The 27,572-nt window shown below is 40.2% G+C and overlaps 2 protein-coding genes across 3 annotated transcripts in view; one reads left to right on the top strand and one right to left on the bottom strand.

The window, feature by feature from the left end:
- Positions 1 to 99: 99 nt before the first annotated feature.
- MTERF3 (mitochondrial transcription termination factor 3) lies at positions 100 to 16,563 on the bottom strand. The gene is made up of 7 exons (XM_065752124.1): positions 16,277 to 16,563; positions 13,516 to 13,668; positions 11,777 to 11,966; positions 7,077 to 7,224; positions 5,735 to 5,806; positions 2,773 to 2,934; positions 100 to 462 (listed from the first exon to the last, which is right to left on the bottom strand). The coding sequence occupies exons 1-7, from the start codon at positions 16,545 to 16,547 to the stop codon at positions 268 to 270; spliced, it is 1,191 nt and encodes a 396-aa protein (XP_065608196.1). The 5' UTR covers positions 16,548 to 16,563; the 3' UTR covers positions 100 to 267.
- Positions 16,564 to 16,761: 198 nt separating this feature from the next.
- PTDSS1 (phosphatidylserine synthase 1) overlaps positions 16,762 to 27,572 on the top strand; it is a 29,597-nt gene continuing 18,786 nt past the window's right edge. For both annotated transcript variants that reach the window (XM_065753624.1, XM_065753623.1), the window contains exons 1-4: positions 16,762 to 16,995; positions 21,871 to 21,962; positions 23,416 to 23,460; positions 25,483 to 25,607. In XM_065753624.1, the coding sequence (XP_065609696.1) occupies positions 16,817 to 16,995; positions 21,871 to 21,962; positions 23,416 to 23,460; positions 25,483 to 25,607 (441 nt within the window). In that variant the 5' untranslated portion in view covers positions 16,762 to 16,816. The remainder of the gene's footprint in view (positions 16,996 to 21,870; positions 21,963 to 23,415; positions 23,461 to 25,482; positions 25,608 to 27,572) is intronic.

Raw genomic sequence — 27,572 nt, 5'->3', positions numbered from 1 at the left:
TCTGTGTGCTCCATCATTCACGCTGAATGAAAAGCTAGCAATTAATCACAAGGTTTACATCAATGGCAGTCAACATCTACCCACCTAATTCTTTTAAAATATAATTTTAAGTCACCATAAACATTGCTGTAAGCCTTTAGTTATGAAACACTTGTAGGATGTAATGAATTCTTAAACAATAAGGAAATTGAGACCTTAAAAGGGAGCAGTTTTTCAAAAATGTTTATTTCATACCTTTATTCTATTCCTTTCTACGTGTGTTAATAATTAAATAGTTTTTAAGAATTTTTCGAAGTCCTCCATAGAGGCTTTGGCAATCTCTGTACAAAACACCTCATCGGGCAAGGACACTAGCTGGTCCAGAGAGATGTATCTGGGTTGAGTTGGGTCATACTGGGCTCTTCCCAAGAATATAAGAAACATATGTCTCTCTTTGATTCGTAATAGTTTTGAGTTGAAAACCTAAGAAAGGAAGAAAGAAAGAATCATAAAATCACGGAAGAGAATCTCTTGGGTAGTCTGAATTTCAGATTCTGTCAAATCTAAAGTAAAACATTCTTCAGACAAACTGGAGCAAGAAAACAAATAATTTACATCTTTCCTCTTCATTTTTGTCAACCATCAAGTAGTTTGTATTTATATATATGAATGATTTAAATTCTAAGTGAATGTTTCAATCTAACATACTGAGATGTATACACCAGGAAAATCAGGGAGCAGTACAACTCTCTTGAGCACAATACTTAGAATCATAGAATGGCCTAGGTTGAAAAAGGATCTCAAAGATCATGTAGTTTCAACCCCCCTGCCCTGGGCAGAGTCACCAACCACTAGAGCAGGCTGTCCAGAGCCACACCCAGCCTTGCCTTGAATGCCTCTAGGGATGGAGCATCCACAACCTCTCTGGGCAACCTGTTCCAGTGCATCACCACCCTCTAAGCAAAAAGCTTCCTCCTAACATATAACCTGAATCTCCCCTGTCTTAGTTTAAAACCATTCTGCTTTGTCCTCACTATCAACCCATGGAAAGTTGTTCCCACTCCCTCTTAGTACACTTAGATAACTATATGCTATAATTCATGTAAACACAGCCAAAGAAGTGAAGTCAGCATTCAGAAATAAAAAGAATACTGAAACATTTTTCCTCTATTATAGAAACACTTAATTTTACAGTCTGGTTTAGATTAGCATTGTTATGAGGAAGAAAAGAAGTGACAACCACAGAACAGTAGCATCAGAAAAGGTGAGTGGCTGCACCTTCTTTTATAATACAGGCAAAAAGCACAGTGCAGAGGTTCAGAACACCCACCTGTCTTCTCCTGCACAGCAGTGTCTACCTTTGAAGACATTTGTCACAAAAAGAACTGCAGACCATCAAAGGGTGAAAGTAATGGTGAAATCAGAGGAACACATTTGAATGAAGTGGAGAAAATGGCAGGACACAGATTATCACAAATAGAGACCAAAATAAAATCTTACAAAGCAGAGATCTAAGTCTGCATTTCTGTGCAGTACTACTGTAGAGAGAAGCTGCTAAAAGGTGATGTTGAAAATAAGAGTGCTAGATTAATGAAAGAATGCGGGAGATTTTACTAAAAATAGGGAAGACTATGCTACTAAAGCAAGAACATGATGAGGATGCAAACTAGAACTGGTACAAAAAATAAAATGGCTACTTCTCTTCTGTCTTCCTAAAATTCTAAGAGGGAAGACAGAGTAAAAACCTTAACCACTGCTTATGGAGTTAGCTGACAGGAAGCATGGTTTCAACAGCAGCTGTGACATCAGATAAGATCTGACAAAAAAATCCAGTGTGGCTTTCTAATTTGAGCATCAGAGAAGCAAGAACAGATGGAAACAAGTAGGCACTTGTGAATGCACTAGTGGCATAAATTACCCTGTCCTGAAACTCATCACTTTTGAGGAGATGGCTGCTTCTCTGGCCGCACAAAAACATGCTGTATGAGGAGTGCTGATTCACAGCCTGAACCACTGACTGAGCACATGAAGGAAAGACCCGTCAGCCCTGGGAGCACAGGTGAAGGCAATTCACCTGTGCTACCAGAAGGGGTGGAGCCAGGCTCTTAGATTTTATTTAAGGGCTGACTTAATGGAGGAAAGATCTCTTGGAGATCCCTCCTTTGGAGTTCTTTCCTTGCAAGCCTAGATCCTCAGAGATGGGCGAGCATTATTTTTCCTTCATTTTGTAACATCTCCTTGTTTGCACTTTACACACAGAATGGAAAGAAACTCTCAACTTAATCTTCCAAACAAAAGGAGGAAAAGAAAGTAATGAGGTGAAGCAGTGCAAAGCCCCAACAACACAACTGAGAAGGTAGTGGACAGGACCTGTGATCATTTATGGGTCAAGAAGAACAAAAGTAAGATACAGATTGGAGATGCAGCAAGCATCTGTTTTAAGCAATGGTAGATGTAGTATATAACAACATGAGTAATGAAAATCCAGAAAAGAAGTCATATTTCCCCCCCACAATTTTTGCTTTGTAGTCAACAGTTGTTGAGTTGCCAGTAAAAGTAATCTCAATCAGAGTAAAAGTCACATACAAGTAATTGTGTGTGTCCTGCATACAGTGAGCCTCCACTTTCACCAAACCAGTGATTCTGAAAACCTACTTGTCTTCCTTTGCACAGCAACATCTGCCTTTGAAGGTATGTGTCACAAAAAGAATTGTAGACCATCAAGGAGTGAAAAAGATGGTGAAATCTATTAGATCATGCAAAGAGCATCTAGTATTTAGATTAACAGCTCACCTGAGGAAAGCGAGTAAGCATGTTGTGGGGAATGCCCATTATGTTGTGAAGGTAGTCAAATGTCTGCCTGAGCCTCTTTTTACTTGCAGTTAAAATCTTGGGGGTTTTAAATGCAATCTGCTGAATTTCATTACGTTGAAAACCAAATTCAATCTGACAAACCTGAAAAAGAGAATAATATTCAAAAGTCAGATACAACAAAGTTAGCTTGTTTTAACATGCCAGTGAAATAAATTAATATAAGATTATTCTAACTTCTGTTACACAGTAATTTGAATGCAATCCATAATAATCTAGGTCTTTGAAGTCAGGGAGTGTGAACTGTTTTATCACCCTGGATTAAAGTATATTTTGTTTATAGAGATTAAAGAATATTTTATTATCATTTGAAATTTAGATTACTTGTGTGAATGCTACCTATTTTTCAGTTTGTCTAAGTTAAAAAAAAATGCTTGTATCTCAGTATGCATGGCAGTTACAAGCATAAAAATTCTCCCCCTGAGAGTTTTCATCACCTCGAATACCAAACTTTCTGAAGAGACTGACATTTTAGTTGTGGAGCTGTTGAACCCAGTAAAACACAGTAATCAAAGTGAGCACTTTTGTTTATGCATTATTTCTTTTGCTAATGTATTCAAGGCATATTTTTTACATTAGGGACTATAAATTCAATTCTAAACTGAAATCTATTGAAAGAGTTGTGCAGAATGTGCACTGTGTTCAGTTTAATTTACAGTTGATTTGTGTCTAAAGTAAGATGTCTTTTTCAAAGCCTGCCTTGACTTTAATTATCATTTCTCAAAAGGAAAATAAAAACACGTTTTTTCAATAAAATTGTGAGAACTCCTCCCAATGTGCAGGCAACAAGCAGTTCACTGAGTTGTTGATAAAGGAATTTAGCATCCAAGAGCATCTTGTAATTCAGCCATTTCTTCTATCCTCCAGTCACACGTACAAGGAGTTTGCTTTCAATCATGCAGTGGGTATGCTTGCCAGTCAACATAAAACAGACTTTGAAATCCAACTCAGGTACGTCTTCAGAGTTGGCAAAAAGATGATGTTTTTTGTTTGTACAGTTTGAGGTGACAACGCTAAAGCTCTTTTCCAAGACTTCCTGGCAAATACAGAGCAAAGGGCCTGGGATCTGGGTTTTTATGATACCTTTTAAGATACCTTTGGCAATTGCTTCCAAAGATGACTATAATCAGGTCTTCCAACTCCTGATTCTTTTCATCTGCTTTATAAATATTTGTCTATTGTGGAAATACTAACCAAGTAAGACAGCATTCAGGTATGAAGAGACATGTTTGCACTACAGTGGTGCTTTCCACGGATCTGAGTTGGCAGGGGTAGCTTCTTGCATTAAGAATTACAACTGAAAGTAAGACCTGGTGTTAAATCAATGGAGACATATAGCTGGCTCCACTGCAGAGTGAATTCTGGCAAGTCTCTTCACCTTTTTTCTAAAACAGAACAACAGTTTTCTGGATGTAGATAAGGAGCTCAACTGTAAATTGCTTTGATTGTGTTCACTTAATATGTGGAGTAGAGAATTACTGACTATTAAGTATGTTAATTTCCTTACTGTGTAAGTCCTAGCTGTTACTAACATACTCCACATGATTCCCCCAAGAGGTCCCGCTAACACAACCTTTCCAGCATGATTCTCTCACTGAATCTCTAGTTGTGCTTGATGAGGCCTTTAGAAGATGGAATAATCTATCCTTGAGCTCACATAATCCGTGATTGGTATGTTCTGACAACCAATGTCAATTGGAGCACTTGTTTCTAAGCAGCAGTGAGGGATAGCACCAGCTCACTTCTGAATGCTATTAAATGGTTACGCTTTATGAATGCTGCTCGCCCAACCCCAGGTTAGGACATACAGGTCAGAGTTCAGATTCTGAGTTGAATTCATCCAACCTCCTGAAAAGATGCTTCTAAAGTATCACTAGATTCCACCATCAAGGACCTAGAATTCCTTCCGTTCTCTCCATGTGTTAACAGTTGGAATGCTACACTTTACACTTCCTTGTAGGTAGACAAAAGAACTGAAAGTCTCAAAAACCACATTCATTGTAATATACTGACTCCCCAGCCTGTGGAAACAATGTTCATTAAAAAGAAAGCACTATTAATTGGAACAGTCTGCTACTTTCCAGTCTCCTCCCTTACCACACACACATTTCAGATTGCGAGATTCCCAGTGCTTAATGGTTTCAGAGCAGTGAGTCTGTCTGAAAAATTACATATTTTAATTCATAGTTATGCATTATAGGATAATGGGATTTCTCAAATTGTTAGACTACATCATGCTGTTTGGCCTTACAGCATGATTACAGCTTTACAGCACAATAATTAAACCAATACACAGTTACATTTTCAAAAGGGAAAGGAGTCCCTATGGGTTTTAAGTTATTTACCCAACAGTTGTTAATAATGACCATCTGCTATCAGACAATAGGTGTCAAATGCACATTTTGGCAGACTAGCTACCTGCCAAGAGGAAAATAATCAAAAACACATTTCTTCCTCCTAAATCTTCATAAACAAACCAAGTTAGCAGAAAACCATAGTAATTAAGAAGAAAAAGGAAAAAAACCCAACAACCAAAGACCAAAAAAGCCCAAGGAGCCAGCTCTATTTTTCACTCATTGTAAAGGAACGGGTAACAATTTGTGTCACTGGATAGCAAATTTTGGCAGGAAGGGAGTCAGATGAAGTTTCTAACCTACATCAGAATATAAGACAGAACAAGACATTGTTCCAAGTACACTGTATGCTTGCGAAACATAGTGGAAAATAAGCTGTTTGACAAAATGCCCTATTATTTACTGTCTTCTCCCAAAATTATTTCAAGAAATTTTTTGTAAAGGTTTCTCCTCCAAGGAATTTTATTTTCTATCAGCTCTTAAACTCCATGGATACAGAATATACTTCCAACATCTACCAATAAGCTTACCTGAAGATTTTCTTTGACAGGCTCTAATTTGCCAGTCAGCAGCCTTGGAAAACGAATTACCAGATCCTTTGTCTGCAATTAGGAAAAAATCCACAAAGAAAACAAAGATTATTATTGACAGTGTGCCTACAAACCTATCACTGAAAGAAAAAATACGGATCCCATACAAATTCTATTTTGCAATTAGAAGAAGAATGAGATTTCACTTTTATTTCATTAGATCTCTAATACAAAAATGAGTAAATTTTTTGCATCTTGATGAATTAAATCTTCAAGCAAAATCAAATGTAATGTCATTTGGATAACAAAAAAGATGCCATAGCCACTACAAAATAGACAAGAAGACAGAGTAAAAGCATTCCCCAGAAGGAGAAAGCATACTGAAGAGCTCTTTTTCTTTCTCTCAGTGCTTCAGCTGTTTATCTCTTTATGAAGAATAAAGGAAAACCCACCTGATAGAGGTTATAACAGAATTCTTCAACTGCATTACTTTACCTGTCTACTTCAGGATCTACTAACACCATAATATTATAGAAACACAAGAAATTACTCCACATCTCCTGAGTCATGGAAGTACTTGTAATCTGCCCCAAGTACAAAGCAGTGACTAAACTCTTCCATACACATCTCTTACCTGAAGCCTGGAAAGATCAAGAACAGGTATTGTGACAGTTATGACTGTTAAGCTAAAGAAGCCAACAGAAGAACACAAGATTCCACTTGAAAGTTGACATTTATTGCAGCCACCAACAACTGCAGGAAACTAAACATTGCACACTCATTCTAGGAAGCTTAAGCTACTAGATCTTGTCAAAATCCCAAAGCATGGTTCTAAACCTTCTAAGCACCTAACATGGTAGTGCTTTGAGATGCAGTCTCAAAGGTGCTCAGTTTACAAAGAGTAATATGATGGTGTTTAGTCTGACCTGTATTTGGAGACTAGACTATTCCTCACCGATAAGTAAAGTATGTTACAGTATCTTGAAGAGACAAAAAGAGACAATCTGCTCAAAGTTAAAAAGCTGCATACAGTTTTCAGCAATGCATTCAATCCTGTGAACAACCACAAGTAATAAAACTGAGTACACACATGCTTGTTGGACAATGTCCTGCAGCAGATCATCTTCAAGAACTCTAAGACTCAAGTCTTCAGGATTTTTGGAACATCAGATGTCCTATTACTTTTCTAGAAGGCTAAAATCGTGTTATTCATCCTGTAATTCTCTGCATTACATTTGTAATGTCTGTAAGGTTTGTGATGACAAACTTAAGTGTTCATGTTCCAAGGCCATAGAGATGTCACTGACAAGGTACTTAAAAGACTTCAGAGTACAGTTTTTACCTTTTTTACACTGAGGCCAAGTTCATTTTTGAAGAAACCCAGTCTGTTATCCAATCTTTCCACTGAAAACAACAGCAAATATGGAGCTCTTGAGACCATCTGAGCAATTTCTGCATTACCAAATTTTTTTGATTTTAGGTAAGCCACTCTAGAAATGAAACAAAACAAAATAAAATCCAGTGATGAAAATTTTATTGCCTCCATTTATTCAGTACTTGTTTAAATTCCTCAGTGGTATCTTATAAATGGACAGATGTTCTATCCCTAACATGCAACTCTGCCAAAAATAATTAGAAGGAAATCTGCAGTTATCATAAAAGCAAAATACCATCCCTCCCAATTAATTAGAAGTTAAATAAACCTCAGAGCAGAATGTCAATACTGAAGACAGATTTTAATTCCTTCCAGCTGTACTTAAGCAGATAACTATGTTAACCTACATTTAACTACCAGTCTGTCTCCTAGATTACAAACACATTAATAGATCATCACAGGACATGGACAAGAAGATATACACAGCCTTTTGCTATTTTAATGAATTCCATTTCTACTGCTGAAAGAACACAGTAATATACCTCATACAACTCCATTTCGCCAATGACACTGGAGAAGAAATATCATACAACAATACCACCTGTAAAGACACTGTCCAAAGACATTTCTAAATCAGCTGCAGTTCCTCCTGTTACAATAGATTCCTAGTTCCAGTCACTGGTCTAAGGATTTTAGTTACAAAACGTGCTTATCAGAAAGGTGAAGGGGCTGACGAAAGTTTTTACATTTAATGGAACTGTCTTTCTTTCCAACTCAGATTTTTTTCCTGACTTCATTGAGTTTGATGCACGAAGTATGCTTGGAGGCCTGTAACTAGAGGTGATCCCCAGGGGTTAGTGTTCGGTCTGGTTTTGTTTATCACCTTCATCAATGATCAGGGTGAAGGGATAGAGTTCACCCACAGCAAGTCTGCTGACGTACAAAGCTGGGAGGAGTGGCTGATACACCAGAAGGCTGTGCTGCCATTCAACAAGACCTGGACAGACTGGTGAACTGTTCAGGGAGGAACATGATGAGGTTTAACAAGAGCAAGTGTTGAGTCTTGCACCTGTGAAGGAATGACTGCGTGTTATCAATACAGGTTATGGGCTGACTTACTAGAGAGGAGCTCTACAGAGAATGACCTGGATGTTCTGGTGAACAACAGGTTGGCCATGAGCCAGAAGTGTACTCAGACAAAAAAAAAAAAAGAATGGGAGGGAAAATACAGGGTACAAAAGAGACATGATTAACCTATGTGCCACCTGCATGGGAACTGTTAGGTCACAGCCTAAACCAGTGATTGAGCACCTGGTGAAGGGGTGTAGCCAGCCCTGGGATGCACAGGTGGAAGCAATTCACCTGTGAGACTAGAAGGGAGGGGGGTAGGAAGGGGAGGGAGGGACACGACAATGGGTCCACCCCTCCCTAACCTCATTTAAGGGAGGGCAGCAGCAGCAAAGGAATCATCTCTACTTGGAGATTGCCTCCTCTGGAGTGCTTGGTGAGCTCTGATCCTTGGAAAGGCGTTAACAATTTCTTCTTTATTACTGGACTGTGACCTCTACCTTTCCTTATTTAAAGCAGCTATATCCACTATTGCCTATCCTTACACCACCATTTACAAAAAAACTGTACTACCATTTGAAGAGGTTTGCTTTGAATACAGGTAATCAGAAACATAAGTATTTGTTGTTAGATGAAAATTGGTCATATAAGAATTGATTTCATCTGACAGCAATTGAGATACTGTCTAGACTGCAGAATGCTCTGCAGAAACAGAGATTTAGCAAATGATGCTTACTCTTAGAGTGGGAAAAGCTAAAGGGCTAAATTAAATTATATCTTTTTGAGAGTAAAAAGTAAAAATAGCTACTAGTCACTATATCCCTTTCCATAAAGACTCAGAAATTATATCACTATATGCCAAAAATCTCTAGAGAGTAGAGAATAAGCTTCAGAGAACTAATTGCTACCTAAGTCTACCCTACTCACAAGGCAACAGCCTAGTCTCCAGGCAATGCTGATGTTACTGGCTACAGTAGCTTCAGAGACAAAGAGAGGTGAAAAGGGAGACAAAGATGGCACACAGAAATATGAAGGAATAATTCTCTAATTTATTTCATTATTTTTTGAATGCTGTAGGTTGGCTGTGCCGGACTACTTCTGTTCCATTTTTCAAGGGTATATCTGTCACGCATCTTAAAAACATAGCTAAATGAGTAGTCAAAAAACCAAAAACTTTTGGTTGTTCTGACTCTTCTCCTTTTGTTCTCTGGTAACAAGTAAGATTCACACTTGAAACACTTCTGTGCAACCTGGAAAGGCAATTATTTTAAAAAGGGGATAGCAAGATTATAATCAGCTGACTCTATTAGACAGTACACTGAAGAACAGTCATTCAATCTGACGAAGGCTTGAGATAACTTTGTGAGTATTGGCACAAAGGTTAGCCCTCATTCTTACTACAGGGGTCAGCAGTTCTATGTAGAATGTTAATAGTTTTAAGTCATCATTAACAATACCGTAAAAACAAAGCATCTGGTGCAGCTGCAGTACAGACACTGATTTGCAACTGTCAGAACTGTTATGAATTATGGAATGTTTTGACTTTTACAGTGTTTATCTGAAGTCAAATGCCAAATCTATGAAAATTTGTGTTTTGTTTCCTGTGCAATGTGGAATCCATAGCAATAAAACATTCCAGAGTGATGTAAGCGATACCCATGTCCATCTGTGATGGATTGTTTATATAAAGGTGATACTCAGCTTTCCAAAGACAGCTATTTGAGACATGTTCAGCCTCTGTGGAACATTTACCTTAAAGTTAGTGGAAAGGCATTCATCAATGCCAATCTGAGATAAACTTACTGAAAAAAATCAAGCTATAGAATATGAGTAAGAAATTGGATTGCCCTGTTCAGCCACAAAACAGTCACTGAAAAACAAATCTGACTTCACAGGTGAGTTACAAAGCTTACTGTAGCAAAACCTACTCTCTCTCGTAAAACATAAGCAGCTCAGACAACCTCAACTCAAATACTACTGCTGAATAATGAGCCAGGCTGGTTTTGCCTACTGTTTCTAAAAGGCCACTTCCTGAATTAGCAGATGGAAGAACAGAGGAAAAAGGAGAAAAAAGTCAAGTTTATGTTGGACCTGAGCATATGCTAGTATACCTGTTTCCATAAAGGTGTACTTTCAGATTTCTGTCTTGGAAAGCTATTACATACATAATCCAAGCAAACAGACTTTCTTTTTTTGGGACTTCCTAAATACTAGGATATTTACAGTTCTTTACAAAGCACATGTGCGTGCACATGAGTTATTCTGCAAAATAATAATTTAAAAAGTGTTCAATTAATGCAAGCCTCTTTGAGGTAGTTTTGACAGTGTCCATCTCCTGCAATTTTTTTGGTCTGTTATCAACACATCTAATGGAAGTATAGATCAGGAGAATTAAATTACTCCATTTCAGAATCTAATCCCTACTAAAGATAGGCAACAAGCAAATACAGCTAAACAAAGAAAGCAAGAATCTCTATGACTACAAGATATATCAGTATCATTTGGTGCTGGTACCCTGAATATTTCATAACTTAATGGTATCCCACTTGTGAACATTTGGAAGGAAGTGGTAAAACAAGAATAAAGAGAAACTGTTCCTATCCATAAACCAACAAGGAGAACACACAAGTCATCATGTCAGCCCTATGGCAAGGAACAGTTGCACAAAAACATATGCTTACAACCTACATTCAATTACTCTAACTAAATCAACGACCAAGAAGAGCTCTTTTTTTTTTTTTGAGGAAAAAAAAATATAAATATTGCTATGTATTACCGTAAATATCTTTATTATTTTTAATTTGGGATATGTAACTTTGGGAAGAATTATGCTCAAAAGTGAACAAACTTTAGATAAAGTTCTACAAATAATCCTCCAAAGTTAACAATCCAAAAATACTAATGACAGACTTCTGTGAATCTATATTCACAGCTACAATTATTATGCCATTATATCTCTAAAACCAACCAGACAAGGAATTGTTAATGAAATAATTACCATTAAAGAGGATGTTCCACTGTTGGTAGAGAATAAGCAATACTAGTGAACAGCTTGATTCAGACAACACTAGAACCAACAAAATTGGCAGTCAGACTGTCATCTTCTGACAGAAATCCCATCACTTTACAAATCATGCTCCTGGGGAAACAGGAGCATATACATACATTTATCTTATTTCTTCAGTGCTTACTTTCAGTCAAGTAGCTATTGTATTCAGAACACACTGTCTTCTGAAGCATACGTAATCAAGGAGCAGTCTTCTTGGTAAGTCATTTCCAAGCTGCTAAGAGAGATGGTCTTTTGTTTATTCTCCTTTCTAAAGTACATCTCTCATCTTTTTATGGAGATACGGCTTCACATCTCATTAAATCAGAATGAAAGTGTAAGCAGTAAAATTTGATATTATGGCCAGTTTTCAAATGGATCAGAGTGCTGATTTATGATACCATGACCATGGGTTAACGCTGACTGATGGGAAAGGAACACAGAGCCAGGAGCTGAATGTAAAAGGCAGCAACACACGTTCAGACAAGATTTAGTCAGTTGGGAATTTCAACCCCAGGGCCTTAGCACCCTGTTGATAACTTTAGTGGCATACCTGGTTTCTAGAGCTTCCAGATCTTCACCAAGGATGTATGGATTTTTGGTCAGGAATGGTCCCAGTTGATTGTCTTCTATACCCACATCCTTCAGAAACATAAGTATTTTAGTTATATCTTTTTCAAAGTCCAAGGTCAGTAAGAGTTGACCTGCCTTCTGACGTTTCTCCACTTGGGATAAATCAACTCCTACAACAAATAAAATGAGAGACTGTTTTAAACACAAACCTGATTTCCTATAAATGTTTCCAGAAAGTCATGTTGAAGTTTCTAAGGAGTAATATATACATATATGTTTGTCATGGTTTTATGATTTTTTGTTATCGTTATTCCACATCATATCATGTGAGGCACAGGAAGTTAAAGAGTTAATGCTCCAGTTCCGTGGACTGCTGAATTTCCAGGCACCTGGTTCTCAGACGAGAACTACATACCCCAGAGGACTTTGTGTTCCTGGTTTCCACCCAGAAGGAAAGATAAAACTGCACACAAGTCCCGACACTTCCTCTTTTTGCTGTTCATCTCAGCAGTGAGAGCTTCCTACCCATCTCACCTTCAGCTTTAGTGTAAGGCCTTGAGTTTTTTAACACTCTCTCTCTTTATTTACTAGCTTCAATTCCAATTACATTGTATTATATTGTGTTATTTTCCATTCCAATATCTTATTCAGTAAATTAGCTTTCCTCCTCCGATCGTTGCCACTGTTTTGCTTTTACACCCATCTCCCTGCCCTTTCCCTTCTCCCCCTTCCCCTTTCCTGGGGCGTGGGCCAGTGGGTCCCCCACCCCATTCATCATGGAACCTGGCTGAACAGGCCCACAAACAGCTGACAATATTTTTACTTTTCTTTTGCACACTTTGCCCAACACAGTAAGGTTGTGATACCTTATATATTACTGAAATGTTCCACATAAAACAAGAAGATAGGTTTCAGACTCTTGCTCAATTTGTTTTCTGAAGGGAGACATCTCCAGTGAATCCTGCACGCGAGGAATCGAGCGCACTAGTATGCACCACATGCACAGACCTGTCTTATTGCATAGAAATATGTACAAGGAACTCTGAACTTCATTACACAAGGGAAGGGGACAATTTCACAGTGAAGTACCCTTGGTGTGTGACTCACACACAGCAAATTCTTATTCCACAGGGCCAGACTATTCCCTCTCAAACACGTATTTCACTGACCTTCTTCTAGTATTCCCTAAACTTTTGGGAAACAAGAAAGGCACCAGCAACCGAGAACTCAGCTATTCTTCTTGCATGGTCCAAATGCTTTTTGATCAAAGTAAGGGTCTCTCCCACTCCCTCCTCCCTTCCTTTTCAGTCTACTGTGTCCCACTTTTATGGTTCTGCATAGCAACCACTCTCTTTCCTTCCTAGGATGGAGAGCTGCAGTACCTTTTGCAGGAAACTAAAATAGCCTTACTCAGGCAAAAATAAAAAGACCAATGAAGTTATACAAGTTACACAAAGAACTCCCTATTTTCAGAAGCTCTGGGAGGTATGCTAAGGAACTGGAGCTGGCCAGCCTGGTTTTCAACTATACAGCATTGCTATAAGTCTTGCAGTCACCTGTCTTTTTCAATTTACCCTGCATAACATTACGTAGCCCTTCTCATTGGTCACTGTTTATACAGCCTGAAATTTTCAAGTTTACAAAGCCACTGGTAAGACCAAAACTCAAACTGAGGAACCTCCAGGCACAGAGAAAACATGTAAACAAAATCACGCATACCTAGATGGACAAGCTTGGTCAGGGTTTCTGAGTGATCAACATAATCTCGAAGCGTGGAAGACTGAAGGGGAAGAAGTGGATCTGCAATGATCTTCACAGCTTCTTCCTCAGAAATCTCCTTCAAAGCAGACGACAGTGAAACATCATCCCAGTCTAAGAAATAAATACAGAAGATTAAGGTGCATTTTGTGAACAACTAAGCTGCTCCCTTCAAATGCTACAGAGATCTCCTAAAATCCATTTCAAAATGCAAGAACATTTTGCAAGACATGAACAGCTTATCTATTGTTATGTGAAAGCACATGCAAACAGACTCTGCTCCCAGTTTTTGCCTCTGTGACACTGCCTTGTCACTGTCCATCAACTCTTGCTCCTAAGGCTAAATCTGAGCCAAATGCTTAGCAAGCCTGCATTCACACTCCCAGCTTGGTCAGTGCAGACAACAGATCACATCACCTTACTGAAAATTACTTCTTCCTTGTCTTCTTAGATGCATTATTGCCTGATCATATCCAGACCAAAAGCTATTGGAAAGATTATTTTTAATTATCTGGTAGATCTACTATATTGCATCTCTTCTGAGTACAATACTTGAACTGCAGTTGTTTTTAACTTATAAGATATTTCACAGCCAACTCCAACTATGCTATCACATCTTAACCATTACAGAATGGCTGCTGAATGACACCACCTCTGACAGCTAAAGAAACTGAGCTCCGTTTCCACTTACTAAGGTTTCCAAATCAGCATCATTATGTTTGCTTCCACTTATAACGTCAGTCACAGAGTATGTTGTCTTTTTTGAAGATATTTCTTCTAAACTCATTTATTTCTCAACTGACAGGAACTCACTGCTGGTAAATCAAAATTGCTGTTTGGAAGACCGACCATCAGCATTCATCTCAGTTGTTAAACTGACTACTGATCAGCAGCACTAATTATAAACTCCTCAGGTTGGGGATATTTTCTATCCTGTACCTTACTTTGCACAACCTTCCTAGACACTTGAACTGAGACTCCTCCATGGCAAAATCACAAAGCTACACCTGAACTATGAAGACAGACTCCTAAATAAGCAGGAACGTTCTCTTGTTCTAGGAAGAGTTGCATACACTAGCTCAACTACTGCAACTCTTGCCACAAGAAAACATTTTTAGCAACACGTACATCTTAAACAATTGTAAGAGCTCTCTAGGAATCTGTATGGATATGCTGCCTTTCCTTTCAGGAGCAAATAAATATAGACTACGATTCATTCTCTTATCACAGATGCATTTTTCTGCCACTCGAAGTTCTTTAAACTTCCTGTAATAAATCAGAACTCAAATTAATAAATAAATCATAATTAAAAAAATAAGTGATGTTTCTCCCATTATATACTGCCAACTGGGCAAATTGCTCCACATACTTGCACAACAGTAAGCGTGCCTGCAGATCAAAATCTGGCATGTAAACAAACTGTGCTGCAGGTGCAGAGACATATAAGCTGGCTGACCTGTCAGATCTGGTGCAGCACTGTTTCCAGAACCAGCTGCATAAACACACAGATCTCAGTTGCAGCTTTGAGCCACCCCAAAAATAAGCTCTGTAGGATCCAAGCTGTCTGGGCTCAAAGCTGAATCTGAACATACAAGACTGCCTAATTACTCCAGATCACGTTTCCTCAGCATGCTAATGTTATTTTCAGATAATACTATTTTTTTATTTTTATATCCTAACTCAGAAATGAGTATATATATAAAAAAAGGCCACCGAAAATATTTAGCAGAGAGCAGTGATGTTACATCCTCAGCAGACAACACCAAGGAGATCTCTCTCTCTCAGGAGACAGTTTGACAAACACTTCTCACTATGGCAGCACTTCAGACTCTGCTGTCTCCTGTTGCCCACTCTGGACCAACCCTCACTGTTGTGTGAACTGCTTTGGACTGGCTTGCACCACTCCTGCTCAGCTGCTGCAGGTAGTTATGAAAACAAAAAGTCCCCAAGGTGCTGCTCCAGCCCAGCACATTTCTTTTGAATTAGCTCTATTTTTGGATTTGGAATTTATATGCTATGGAGTTACAGCAGGAATTATACATTAATGATAGGGGTAAAACACAAGTGAAAGTCAGGAAATGCAGATAAATGTGAGGGCTGCTCTGAAAGTAATGACTCCTATCTTATTCTGTTGGCCTGCAATGTCAGAGGTGGATGTCAGTGGTACAGCAGTAGAGGCTGCACCTTCCCACCATCTGTTGCATGTTGCTGCAGTGTGACAAGTGTCAGCAGTGGGATGGCCTGACAGAATGGCATCAGGGGAAGTGGGCTGAAGCAAAGGTGCATCACTGAATTCCTCGAAGCGTGAAAAAATGACACACACTGACTTTCATCAATGCTTGCTGACTGTTGATGGAGAGCAGGCAGTAGATGTGAGCACGGTGAGGTGGTGAGTGGTGTGTTTCAGCAGTGACAACAGCGGGTTAGCTCTGCTGGGGCAGATGTTTACAAGTGCTGCATACAGGCTCCTCGTCATCACTAGCAAAAATGCACAGCTAACAGCAGTGACTGCGTTAAAAAAATAGCATTTTGTAGCTGAGAATTTGCTCTATCGAATAGTTATCGTGCTCTTCATATCTGTTGTTTGCATGGAAACAAATAGGAAGCATTACTTTCAGCGCAACCTATGGATTTTAGCTAAGTAGGTCAGAAAAAGTGCCAACGGCAAGACTGAAAGCACGAGTTAGACCTGAAGAAAAACAATCTCCCTGAGGCCTCTTACCTTCACACAGTTCTGCTGCACTCAGGTCAGAGACCGTCTCCGGTACAGCCTGCTCCTCCTTTACTACCACAGACAGGCTATTTCTAGGAGCACAGACCTCGCCCTTGCCACGGGAGGGCTCAGCACAGCCCCCAACGTGCGGCCTCCACAGAGTTAGCCTGTGCGCAGAGAGCAGCGCAGGCAGCGGGACCGCACCACGGCTCCCGGGGCCCAGCAACCCGGCGGCCGTGAGCCAGCCGCAGCGGGCGGCCTGCCGCGCCCACACGGCCATCCTCTGCGCGGTGCTCCGCCGACCACAAAGCGCGAAGACAGAGCAGGCCCCGTCGGCCTTCCCAGTCCAGAGAGCCCTGCGCGCAGCGGGGCGGAGGCGGCAGGGAGGGAAGGGGCCGTCCCACGGCGTCTACGAGGAGGCGGCCCTGCTCCGGCCCCTCCCCCCCCGCCTTCTCCTGTCGCGTGGGCGAGCGGTAGCGCGGGGTCCGCCTCTCGGCGCGGTCGGCGGCGCCGGGCTGGGGCGGGTCGGGCCGAGGGGAAGGGGTCGAGATGGCGGCGTGCCTGGGGAGTCGGACCCTGAGCAAGGACGACGTGAACTACCGCCTGCACTTCCGCATGATCAACGAGCAGCAGGTGGAGGACATCACGCTGGAGTTTTTCTACCGGCCGCACACCATCACCCTCCTCAGCTTCACCATCCTCAGCCTCATGGCCTTCGCTTTCACCAGGTGCGGGTGCCCCCGCTCCGGCCCCGTGCCGCGCCCAGGGGAGGCCCCGGGGTGAGGGGGAAGGAGAGGGGGACCCCGCGGGGTGAGGGCGGGCGGGGCAGGGTGCCGCCCGTGTGTGCCGTGCTCTGAGGGAGCCCTGCGGGGAGAGCTGCCTTTGAGGGGGCCGTCCTCTGCTGCTGTTGCCCCTCCTCGGGATTGTCCGCCGTTTTGTGGCTCCCTTTATGAAAAAAAAAAAAGAGTGTGTTTTGAGCAGTAGCCAAAAATGGCTCTCCTTAGGCTATCAAGGAGCTCAGCGGTGACATCACCCCAGTAGATAATTTACCAAGTGGGCAGAAGTGGCTGCTTTGTGCTATCATTTTCACGTAGCTTACTTTATCTGAGGGTATTCGCTCGCTGACTTAGCGCCCTGTCCTGATAAGCCTGGCCACGTCCTTTCCCCGCTATAGGAAAAGCTCTGTGGGCTTCACTGCTGCACTCATTCATGGAAATTCATTCATGGAGCCTCATTTGTTAACAGGGTGTAGCTGTCCCCTCTGTGGGGTATGTTGTGTTGCTTTTCCAGGTTGTCCATGTGTTTTGTTCCTCCTACTGGATGGATGATGGTGGCATGATGATCCTCCACTAAGAGATGTCATGCGGCCTCTGATAGAATCACAGAATCGTTAAGGTTAGGAAAGGCCACTAAGATCATCTAGTGCAACCATCAACCCATCACCACCATGTCCACTAAACCACATCGCTCAATATCACAGAATCATTAAGGTTGGAAAGGATTGAAAGCAGTTCCTGCAAGGTTCTAACTAAACTGATGTATTGAGTGCTGGACTCATTGATGCTTTCGTTCTGTAGTATGTATTTAATTGCAGATCGCAGTAGCCATATTGATTATACCTTTGACAGTAGGACATCATTATTTATCTCTAGGGCTGAGATGCAGTTTTGTGTGTAATCTGTAATACTCTAAAAGTTCAAGTGGGTAGTTTATGTCAGTTACAAAAGTAATGGTCAAGCCTGGGCTGAGCTGAGAAAATAGCACGAAGAAGCATCAAAGAGTGTAGCTGCAAATGGCCCTTAGCGTGCTTTCTTATTACTTTTTATGCATAGCCCCACTGAAGATGTTCTTGGTAAACATACCCCTTCTTCTACTCAGGTGTCAAAAATGTAAGCTGAGGGATGTATTTTTTAATTCTTAAATCAGAGGTATGTTTCTATGCTTTGGTGTGATATTAAATCAGGAATCTTTCCTATGAGGGCCCTGTCTCCCATCTTGTCCTGCTGTAGGGCTGATTTAGGTCAAAATGATCTAATTGAAGTCAAACTTGTGAGTTATTAGGGAATTCTCATCCAAATATCATTCTGAAGAATTAATGGAACTGATTGCTCGCCTCTGGGAGATGAAAGGGCTTTTACCTGTAATTCTTCCAAGTAGAGGGTGAGTCAGCCAGCAAGTTCAGAACTATGGAGTCTTCAAGGCCCTGAGAATATTGCTTTAATATTGTGGTGGTTATTTTTCCCCCAAGAGGATCACTAGTTTTTATTTCCATTTGTCTTGCTAGCTTTCTAACTGACTTCAGTTTCATTTTCTTCTGCCTGCCTTTCTTCACTGCCTCACTTCCTGTGTTTAAGTACCTATCAACTTCTCTTTAACTTTTCTCTCTTTCTGTTGTGGGAGTTACTCTTGTTTGTTTGCTTGGTTTCTTTTTTCCTCCTTTTTTGCTTTCTCCCCCAGTCTCAGGAGTTCTCTAAACTGGGATGATACCAGAGTGCTGCCTCTGTTGCCTTGGAATGCCACCCAAACCATACATTCTCTTTGAGAAGCTGAGGTGGAGAGGGAATAGTTCCCAATGTGCTGCCAGTGTGTGCTCCCACCTCTTGTCTTCCTTTTCCCATCAGCTTACTGTGTGAGTCTGCAGTGGCTTTGTTTATATTTCTACCTACTGGGCACAAAGCACTGTGCACAGTTAAGATGTGACAATTTTTCTTCTTTGCTTCTTCTGTGCCATCAGTTGTTCTGTAGTGCTCCTGATCAATTTATTAAGCAAGGGATTTTCCATGATACATTCATCTTCAGCAAATTATTTTTGTTTTCAGGAACTTCAGTGTAGGCAGAGGAAATTCTGCTTCCCTTGAAGTCTCTTGCCTCTTCTGTAATTGTTCAGTGCCAGGAATACGGGAGGGTTCAGACTGAATTAGAAAATGCTTTTCCCTTGGATGCAGCAAACCATAATGCGGAATCTCCCTTGGGATCAATGAGAGTAAGATGATACTGTCTTTGAGCTCAGAATTGATGGTGAAACTCTGCTTCAGATAGCACTAACGTTCTCACATCAGTAATCATAATCCAGAGGAAAAAAAAAAGTGTTCTTAGCTTCTCCATTTTGAAGTGTGGAGTAGTGAGTTATCTGTTTTTAAAGCACATCCTTCTAGTGCCTCTGACAATGGCTGCAGCTGCCTTGCTTGTTTCCTGCTGAATGAGGCAGACAGCAGCTCCTCTGCTTCCAGGCAGCACCCCAGAGCAGAGGTGCGGAGTGGCTCTAGCTTTCCTTGCCCTTTTCCTTCCTGGAGAAGGGAAATGGTGGCCCTGCAGGAGGGCACATTCTTCCAAGAGGAAGGACTGAGGGAGGTGGCAGACTGGCAGCTTCCAGTGTGAAGTGCAGGGCTTTATAGGAAAAGGAGCAAGACCTGTGTGGATGTTGATCTGTAGTTTTTCCCATCCCTTTGATCAGACTGGATTACTACATGTTTAGGGGCATTTTTAGAAAACTGTTTTTCCCTCCATGTGGTCTAAATTTAGTGCTCTATTTTTATATCAGTTCAGTGTCCTCATTTTTATTTTTCTTGTTGGTGTTTTGTGATGTGATAACTAATGTTTTTGTAATGTGTTAGTGTATTACAGTGCTCTGGAACAGGGAGAAGATCAAGAGAGAGGAAAAGGTTATGCAGTTATGATACACTTTTAAAAATTTTTATTATTTCTGCAGAAAGCATCAGACTTGAAAAATGCATTTGTGAAGTGGATTTAATCTGAAGGATTTTTTTTCTGTCCTCCCACACAAGCCTCATTTGTGCTGCCTGAATGCCTGTATTTCAAAGTCAGCATCAAAGTTCCTAAGGCAAAGTGAAGAGATGATTTAGCATATTTTCCTGATTGCAGCTTGTCGTGATTGCCTCTTTCCTCCGACAGTTATTTTGCTTCTCCGTTTCTTTTGGTGTTCCCCAAAATAACTCTTCCAGGAAAGCACTGTAATTCTTATCCTAACTAGCACACAGCAGTGAGTCTCCTGCTGCTACCTGCTTTTACCTGCTGCTGGCGAGGAGCTGGGGTATCTATCCCTTTTCAAAAGTAACTCCAACCAAAATAAAATGCTTCTACTGCTCACTTGGAATGAGAAGCAGTTTAACACAGCATGCAACATCTTGCTGGCACTCTTTTCCCCCCAAAATCAATAAGATTCGTACAGCTTTCCTGAAAATGAGTGATACTCTGAATGCTGATAAGCAGAGGTGAGGGCCTTGGCGTGAGAATCGATTGATGTGATCGCAGTGTCCTTCAGTTCTTGCCTGGCTGCGTTGAACTGCGTGGTGATGTGACTTCAGTAACTTCTTATCTCTTCAGAAAATAGCAAGGAATCCCCCCACTTGATGACACCAGTGACAGTATGTGAGCATGTTATTTGTGTACGTTAAAGCAGGAATATGGCTTTAGCTGAGCTGTTGGAAGCTGGGGCTGCGTGGGCAGTGCCATGGATGACACGAGGCTCTTGGGGTTGCCAAGAGAACCGAAGTTAAGGCTGAGAGCTTGAGATTCAGCCTGTGCAGCGTGGCTGCTGGAAAATGACTGGTGTATCTGGAGTCAGCTGGTTTGAGAGAAATGCTGTATGGAATCCCAAAGGCCTGCAGAGGAACCATTCATGTTTAATGTACTTTATCCTGCCATGCAGATGAACTAACGCGGTGCTTAAGTGCCTCATGATGATAAGGGTCTGCTATGGAGCTGTCAAGGTGTAGTTTTGAGGGGAAGGATAATAGTATGGCAAAGTGAGGAATATTTTATGACTGTAGCAAATAGCTAAGGTGGAACACATTATGCTGTCACAGATTCTTTGCTGTACCGTCTAGAAATGTGCTGAATGCTCCACCTCTGATAATGTGCTTGTTACTATAGTTTGAAGTGTTTCAATTTCTGTTACTTTAGTCTGCTAGGAGCTTACTGCTGATGAGACTTGGATATGTTTTTTGGTCATCTCGCTGCTCATGGCTTTTTATTTTTTTCTAGCTTGAAAAGAAAGAGGAGCCCAGTCAAAAGTGTGCCTTGTTATTCCAAACTGAAATCTTAGATCTCTCTTCTGGATGTAATATGACAGTAGCACAAATGTTACCTGGTATTTCATTCAGAGCTATGGCTTAATAGATAACAGAGCAGGTTAATATCTTCCTCTGGCTCTTTTAAGTTCAGTTTTGTCACTGTTATACTATTAGTACCTTGCCTCACACAGCCTAAAAGCTATTCTGTGGGCATCTCCCAGCCCCAGCAGAGGGGCTTTCTGGTCTTTGACTGTGGTACATATACCTGGGGTAGTAGAAAGTTAGAGGCTGATTACAATAATTAATTTACCTGTCCTGGCACTTTCATCTGGTATTTGTCATTGGGAACAGTCTAAGGGAACGAAGGGTACTGAATAGACCACAAAAACAGGGTTAGCCAGAAATACAGTGAAAGTTATTCAGTGCAATTCCTATCTTGACTTGGTACATAACCAGCATGCTTATTTCTTGTACTTTTTCTGTCTTCATTTAAATAATGATATATTCAGCGTCTTTCAACTTCAACCTTAAAATGACACTTTAACACTTTGATGCTCTCTGTCTCTTCAGGGATGATTCTGTCCCAGAGGAAAATATTTGGAGGGGTATCCTCTCTGTGATTTTCTTCTTTCTAATCATCAGTGTTCTAGCTTTTCCCAATGGTGAGTAAGGTTTATACATTGGTTTTTGCAACACATACATTTCTCTTTATAGCCACCATATTCATTTTGATTGAAGTACTGCATTGAAATGTAACTTTTTTTTTAAACTTCTAAATCCCTTTATGTTACAGAACAGTCTAAAAATGGGTTGCAGTCACTCTGAGGGGAGATAAAGACAAGCTATAAATAACAAGGAAGTCAGGTTTTCAAAATCAGTGTCCATATTTGCAGGTGCACAGTTGCAGCTCACAGTTGCTAATAATGCTACCAGATCCTTAAGAAATGTGTTAGAGGAATTTACCTTTACTTTTAACAGAGTGTAATTCTACAGATTCTTAGAGATGTAGCACACTACGTAAATCACTTAGCGATAGTCTAAATCGCATTACAATATAAAACCACAGTTGTTTAGTGGAAATTTAAGTCAGACGGAAGTTCTGGTAATTGTGTGGGGAGCAGAAAGTACAAAAGGGGCAAATTGTTTGTGTGACAGTCAATTAAAGAAAATTACACGTTTCCTGATTTTTATTTATTTGCTTTTTTCTTATTACTGTGTGCAAGAGAATAATTCTTGCATCAACTCCAAAGATCCTCAGGAGTGGCAACATTCAGAAATAAGTTAACAACGATTGTGTACATGACTGCTTTGTAATTCAGAGAGTATTTTTCATGCATTTTAACCTCATTAATTGATGGTTCTCAAAAAGTAATCCCTGAAAAACTGAATGTCTGAGAAAAACGAATTTCATTCTTATAACTGTGAAAGAGCAGTCCACAGTGTGCACTGAAAATATTTTTTTCAGCCAATTCTTGCGACCTAAATGTGTAACTTATGTGAAAGTAAATCTAAACCAAACTTACCTCCTCTGCTTTTTGGGCTCAGAGGTTTTTAATTTAATAAAGTCAGTGAAATCATTGGCTCTGAAGTAAATAATAGTGACACTGGTAAAGAACATGGATGTCTTAGATCGTATTAGATGTCTGATATTTAGTTTGTGAGTTTTTGTATGCTTGTTTGCTGATGTTTTGTGGTCATCTGGAGGCTGAACACCATGTTTCTTTGCTAATGCACAAAAAATTGTATTTGATGTCTTCAGTGATAGCAAGCCATGTGTTAGCCGTGGTCTGGAATCCATGTCAAGAGATTCTTAGCTGAGATAAGATAGCTGTTAAGCAAATGGTATATTACTGTTCTGGAAGCAGCTCCCATTAAAACAATTGAACACTTTGTCTGTCCTGCTAATTGGCAGTTTCTTTCTTCTCTCAGTTCTCCTGTTATCTATTTTTTATTTTTATTTTTAAATATTCAGCAAAGACCCCCAGACTTTGATATGTTATGCCTCCATGGAAAATTTTTCAGTATGTATGCCAAATTTTTGTATGAGAGCTCAAAGACAGATTATATGGCTCTTATTGATGGTCTTCTAATGGGCTTTCTGTTTACTGTCCACAGGACCTTTTACACGACCCCACCCTGCAATATGGCGAATGGTTTTTGGTAAGTTTGTGTTTCTAACTCTTGGTGCTTCTGTGGGGCTAATAGCCCTCTTCCTTCCCCCTCAGCTGAAAAGGTTTGTCATGAAACGTAATTGTGCATCACAATTCTGTGAATAACTCTTCCTTCCCACTTCTGAGCAATTACTTATAATCTGTTCTTAATTATGTTGGGAAATGTCACTGGAGTTTCTGTGTCAAAATGGTGTAAATTAAATCACCAGAAAGGGAGCGTTCCTTCTGATTCTTTGTTTTAATCCCGTTTTGTCTCTAATTACCTTCCCTCTAGCACCATCTCTTCCCACTCTAAAAAGTTTTTAAAGTTACTGTATGAGCTAGTTGACTTCTGACTAAATCCAGTTCAGCAGTGCACCTCTTTCATTATCTACAAAACATGCTATTCTTTTATTTCTTACAAAGCATACTTGTGCAGCTCAACATATGTTTGTATTCCTAACGTGTATTTTTTTAAACTTTTTCCTTTCATAAAATCAATATAAAAATCAATTGCATTTGTAGTTGGGGAAAGATACTGCCATTAATTACAGGAATTAGAGTGAATTCTTGCTCCTTAAACATCTGAATTACATGGCAAAAGTGTAAGAAATTGCATTTGTAAATAATTCAGAGTTCACAGGGCATAGCTTAGCCATTAATCTTGCTTACAGAGAATTAGGCCCATTTGCTTTAAAGCTGATCCACTTTTTTTTTTGAAGGGACTATCAGTACTTCTCTTGTGCCACCTTACATAACTAAAAATAAGTAGGTTCCAAAATTGGTTGATTACTCATCTGTTGACATTGAGGGGTACTGCTGATTAGATAGTACTCTTTAATGAGTGTTGATCTTGTTGGGAGAAACACAGGTCCTACTGCTCCCTTCTGAGCAAATATAAACTACAAGAACATTCTCAGTTACAGCCCCTGTACTTCTGGGGGGAAAAACTGCGAATATCCATGAGCAACGTTTTCCCCTCTGTAATTCTGCTTCTTCTGGCTTGAAGTCTCAGCTGTGCAGTATGTGAAAATCACAAGTAGCACGTCCTCAGCATTTCAGAATGCAGTATTCCTACCTGCTGTGTTTTTTGGATGCACTGCAGAGGGCAGTATATACTTCCTGTACGTGCATGTGCGCTTGAATGGGACTTCTTCTCTAGCATACTCTAGTGGTTAATGACTTAATCTCCAGTTATAAATTAATTTTATTTTTATTGAAGAATTGCTGTAATTGGTTTTAGATATTAAGTTAACTTATGTTACTTTTTCTGCCTTTCATGACATCACTGCAGGACACAAGTAAGTCTGGGTAATAGACTACAGAACTAGTTTATATGGTCTTAGCTGTCTGTGAACTCGTGAATAATGTAAAGATGTGTTGCCAAAAGCAACTCCATCTATACACATCTACTCAGGACTCTTCTTAATTTCTTACAAGTTTTATTCTTTTATTAAAATCTCTACTCCAGCGTTGGGAAGAGGAGGTGGTCCCAAATAGTGTTTCATAATGTAGAATGGTGTAAAAATCATCATCTTTGTTTCAGAAGTTTGAAACAGTAAATTTTCTAACTCAGAAAGCTAACTAGGCATGCCACTACGCTAGTTTATATTTGTAGCTGCTCTAAGTTGTAAGCATAGCTCAGAATTGCCGGGTAGGATTTACAGATTGATCTCTGTGTTGCATAAAAACAGAGATCCTAATCTGTCATTTACTGCAAAGCTATCTGATCACAGACTTGTGCTACTGTGCTGAAGCTGTCTAGACTGATTCTTTTTTTGGCTGGGTTTCTACAGTTGAGTGTGTATTATATCATGTGAAATGGGAGGTGATATGAAAGAAAGGCTGAATGCTCAAAGATTACTGCCTCACTTGTCCATTAGGTTTTGGGGCTTGTAGCTTCTGCATGTGGAGAACTTACTTGTGCAAACCAGGCACGTATTGAGTATCAGTCAGTTGGAAGGCAGCTTTTTTGGACTCTGTGTCCCAAGGGGTTTTGTGTATATAATTCTAAAGCAAAGTATTTTTGCAGGTCTCAGTGTGCTGTATTTTCTGTTCCTGGTGTTCGTGCTCTTCCTTAACTTTGAACAAGTAAAAGCAGTCATGTACTGGCTAGATCCTAATCTTCGGTATGCCACAAGAGAAGCAGATATTATGGTATGTATCCTTAGCATTTCATCAGACACTTTGGCTAAGTGTGTTTTCCTGGGTGGGAAGGAATACATCTTAATTTTCTGACATGACAGGCACAAACTTGCATTGTAAAAGAGGGTGTGAACGATTGAGTGCCAGAAGAGTGATATTGCAGAGAGAAATAAGAACTGTCAGTTTACCCTTCTTTGTCATGTTGAGTTACTCCACTTGACCAACGTCTCTGCTCTGTATTATGTTTCTATGCACCATGGTCATCTGCTGTCATCTGTTCTTGCCCTAAGAGTAAGCAAGTGAACTAGTTGTATTATGTAGTAAGTTGCTATTAAGCAATGGCAATTACCACATGGTAGCACAGGCAGTAGTAGCTGCAAAACTCTGCCCTATAGCACATATAAATAATGGGAATCTTTACATTGCACTTACCTTATGTTACTGATTGATAGTGAGGGCTGCATATATGCTCCTTGTGTGGAAAACAGAATGCTTCAGTTGGTCAGCAGTATGTGCTGTGCAGCTGTAAGATCTGGAGTGTGACTGTGACTTTGGTTGGCAGGATATGTGGTGGTGGTGAGGCATGGACAGCTTGCTACTGGAGTGCTGGGAGAGCACATTCCTAAACACATGGGGGTTAGTGATGTTGCTGAGCAACAAAAGGGAGCTGACATGTAGAGTCTCTTTATAAGGCAGGCTCACCTGGCACTCTTGTCACTTGAGCTAGAAATAGATTCAGGTCAGGGGAGGATTAGTCTTACTGCTGTTGCCAAATTACTGTACAGCATGTTTCCTGACTGCAGTGTTGAAAACTTAACTGTGCTGTTGATCTTGGTATGGTTACTTAAAGAAAGTTGGAGTACAATTTTGAAGTGCAACAATAATAAAGGCTGCAAGTTTGTCTCTTCCTCTGTACTGGCAGTGTGGCTTGAGAATAAAAGAAAGTTAAATACATTTCGCTGTATGACTGGCAGAGGTGCAATTGAAAGGATTATAGGTGTAGCATGAAAATGAAAAAGCTTTTCTTTTGTTGTAATCTGTATACCAGGGCAAGAACCTTGAAAAATAAGGTGTGTTTTTTTTTTTAATTCCTTTTATAATGACCTTATTGTATCCAATCATCTCAGAATTTCAGGTATCATGATGTAACTAGGAGCCCATAGGTTCTGTTTTATATACTTTCTATTTTTCTCATTCTTCTGTTCATGAAGTGGAACAGAGTGGCTGTGAGTGTTGTGTGTGAGTGTAGACCAAGGTACACAAGCATCCTTAACTCAGAGTTTCCTGGGATTTGAACGTGCATATTTTTCTCGATATGTATATGAAAGAAAAGAAGAAGAAATGTAGATAGCAGCTCTGATGTGCTTGGATTTGTCCAACATTCTGCCAAAGTGTTCCCACTGGTACTTGGAATGCAGCAAATAATCAAGCTGTAGACCTCTTTGAGTATTTGTGATAAAGCTGCAGCTTTGCCATCCTTCAGACAGGAGACACACCTTTCTCTGAATGATGAGCAGCACTGGTATCTCCAAGAGGCAATGTCATTCTTTAATATCAGGGAGCACCGCCCCAAGGAATATTTATAGTTTCAAAGAGGGACCAAGCTGCCTCTTGCTAGGGAACATAAGTGATGGGATAAGTATTTGTGTGAAATTTTGTCTTCACAGAGACCAGAATTTAATTATTTATCTGTCAGTTCTTTTCCAACTTGATGGTTCATTTGTGCAATAGTTAAGAGTCTACAGGTGAATCCTTTAATTCAGCAGCACTGAGCAGTGCTGTTTTGTCACCTGCAGATGGCAATGTACAATTTGGAAGGTTTGGAGAGGAGAGCATTTTTTTTGTGAACTCATCTGTGGCAGAACAGTTGCAGGTTCACTTTCACTGTATTTTTTTTTTGGGGGGGGGGGGAGGATGTTTTCCTTCAACCCTATGACTGAACCTTCTCAATATGAATATGTTCTTGGAAATTGAGTA

The sequence above is a fragment of the Cyrtonyx montezumae genome, unplaced genomic scaffold (genome assembly GCF_038088225.1).
Source record: "Cyrtonyx montezumae isolate F1298 unplaced genomic scaffold, pur_monq_1.0 scaffold_8, whole genome shotgun sequence".
Taxonomy (NCBI): Eukaryota; Metazoa; Chordata; class Aves; order Galliformes; family Odontophoridae; genus Cyrtonyx; species Cyrtonyx montezumae.
The sequence above is the reverse complement of the archived record's forward strand: the minus strand, read 5'-3'. Positions and strand labels throughout refer to the sequence as shown.

Coding starts and splice junctions, on each gene's coding strand:
- MTERF3 (XM_065752124.1), bottom strand. CDS start 16,547: ATGGCCGTGTGGGCGCGGCAGGCCGCCCGCTGCGGCTGGCTCACGGCC. Junction 7,225..11,776: donor CTGGAAGCTCTAGAAACCAG/GTATGCCACTAA, acceptor TTTCATTTCTAG/AGTGGCTTACCTAAAATCAA. Junction 2,935..5,734: donor CTGTCAAAGAAAATCTTCAG/GTAAGCTTATTG, acceptor TCTCTTTTTCAG/GTTTGTCAGATTGAATTTGG.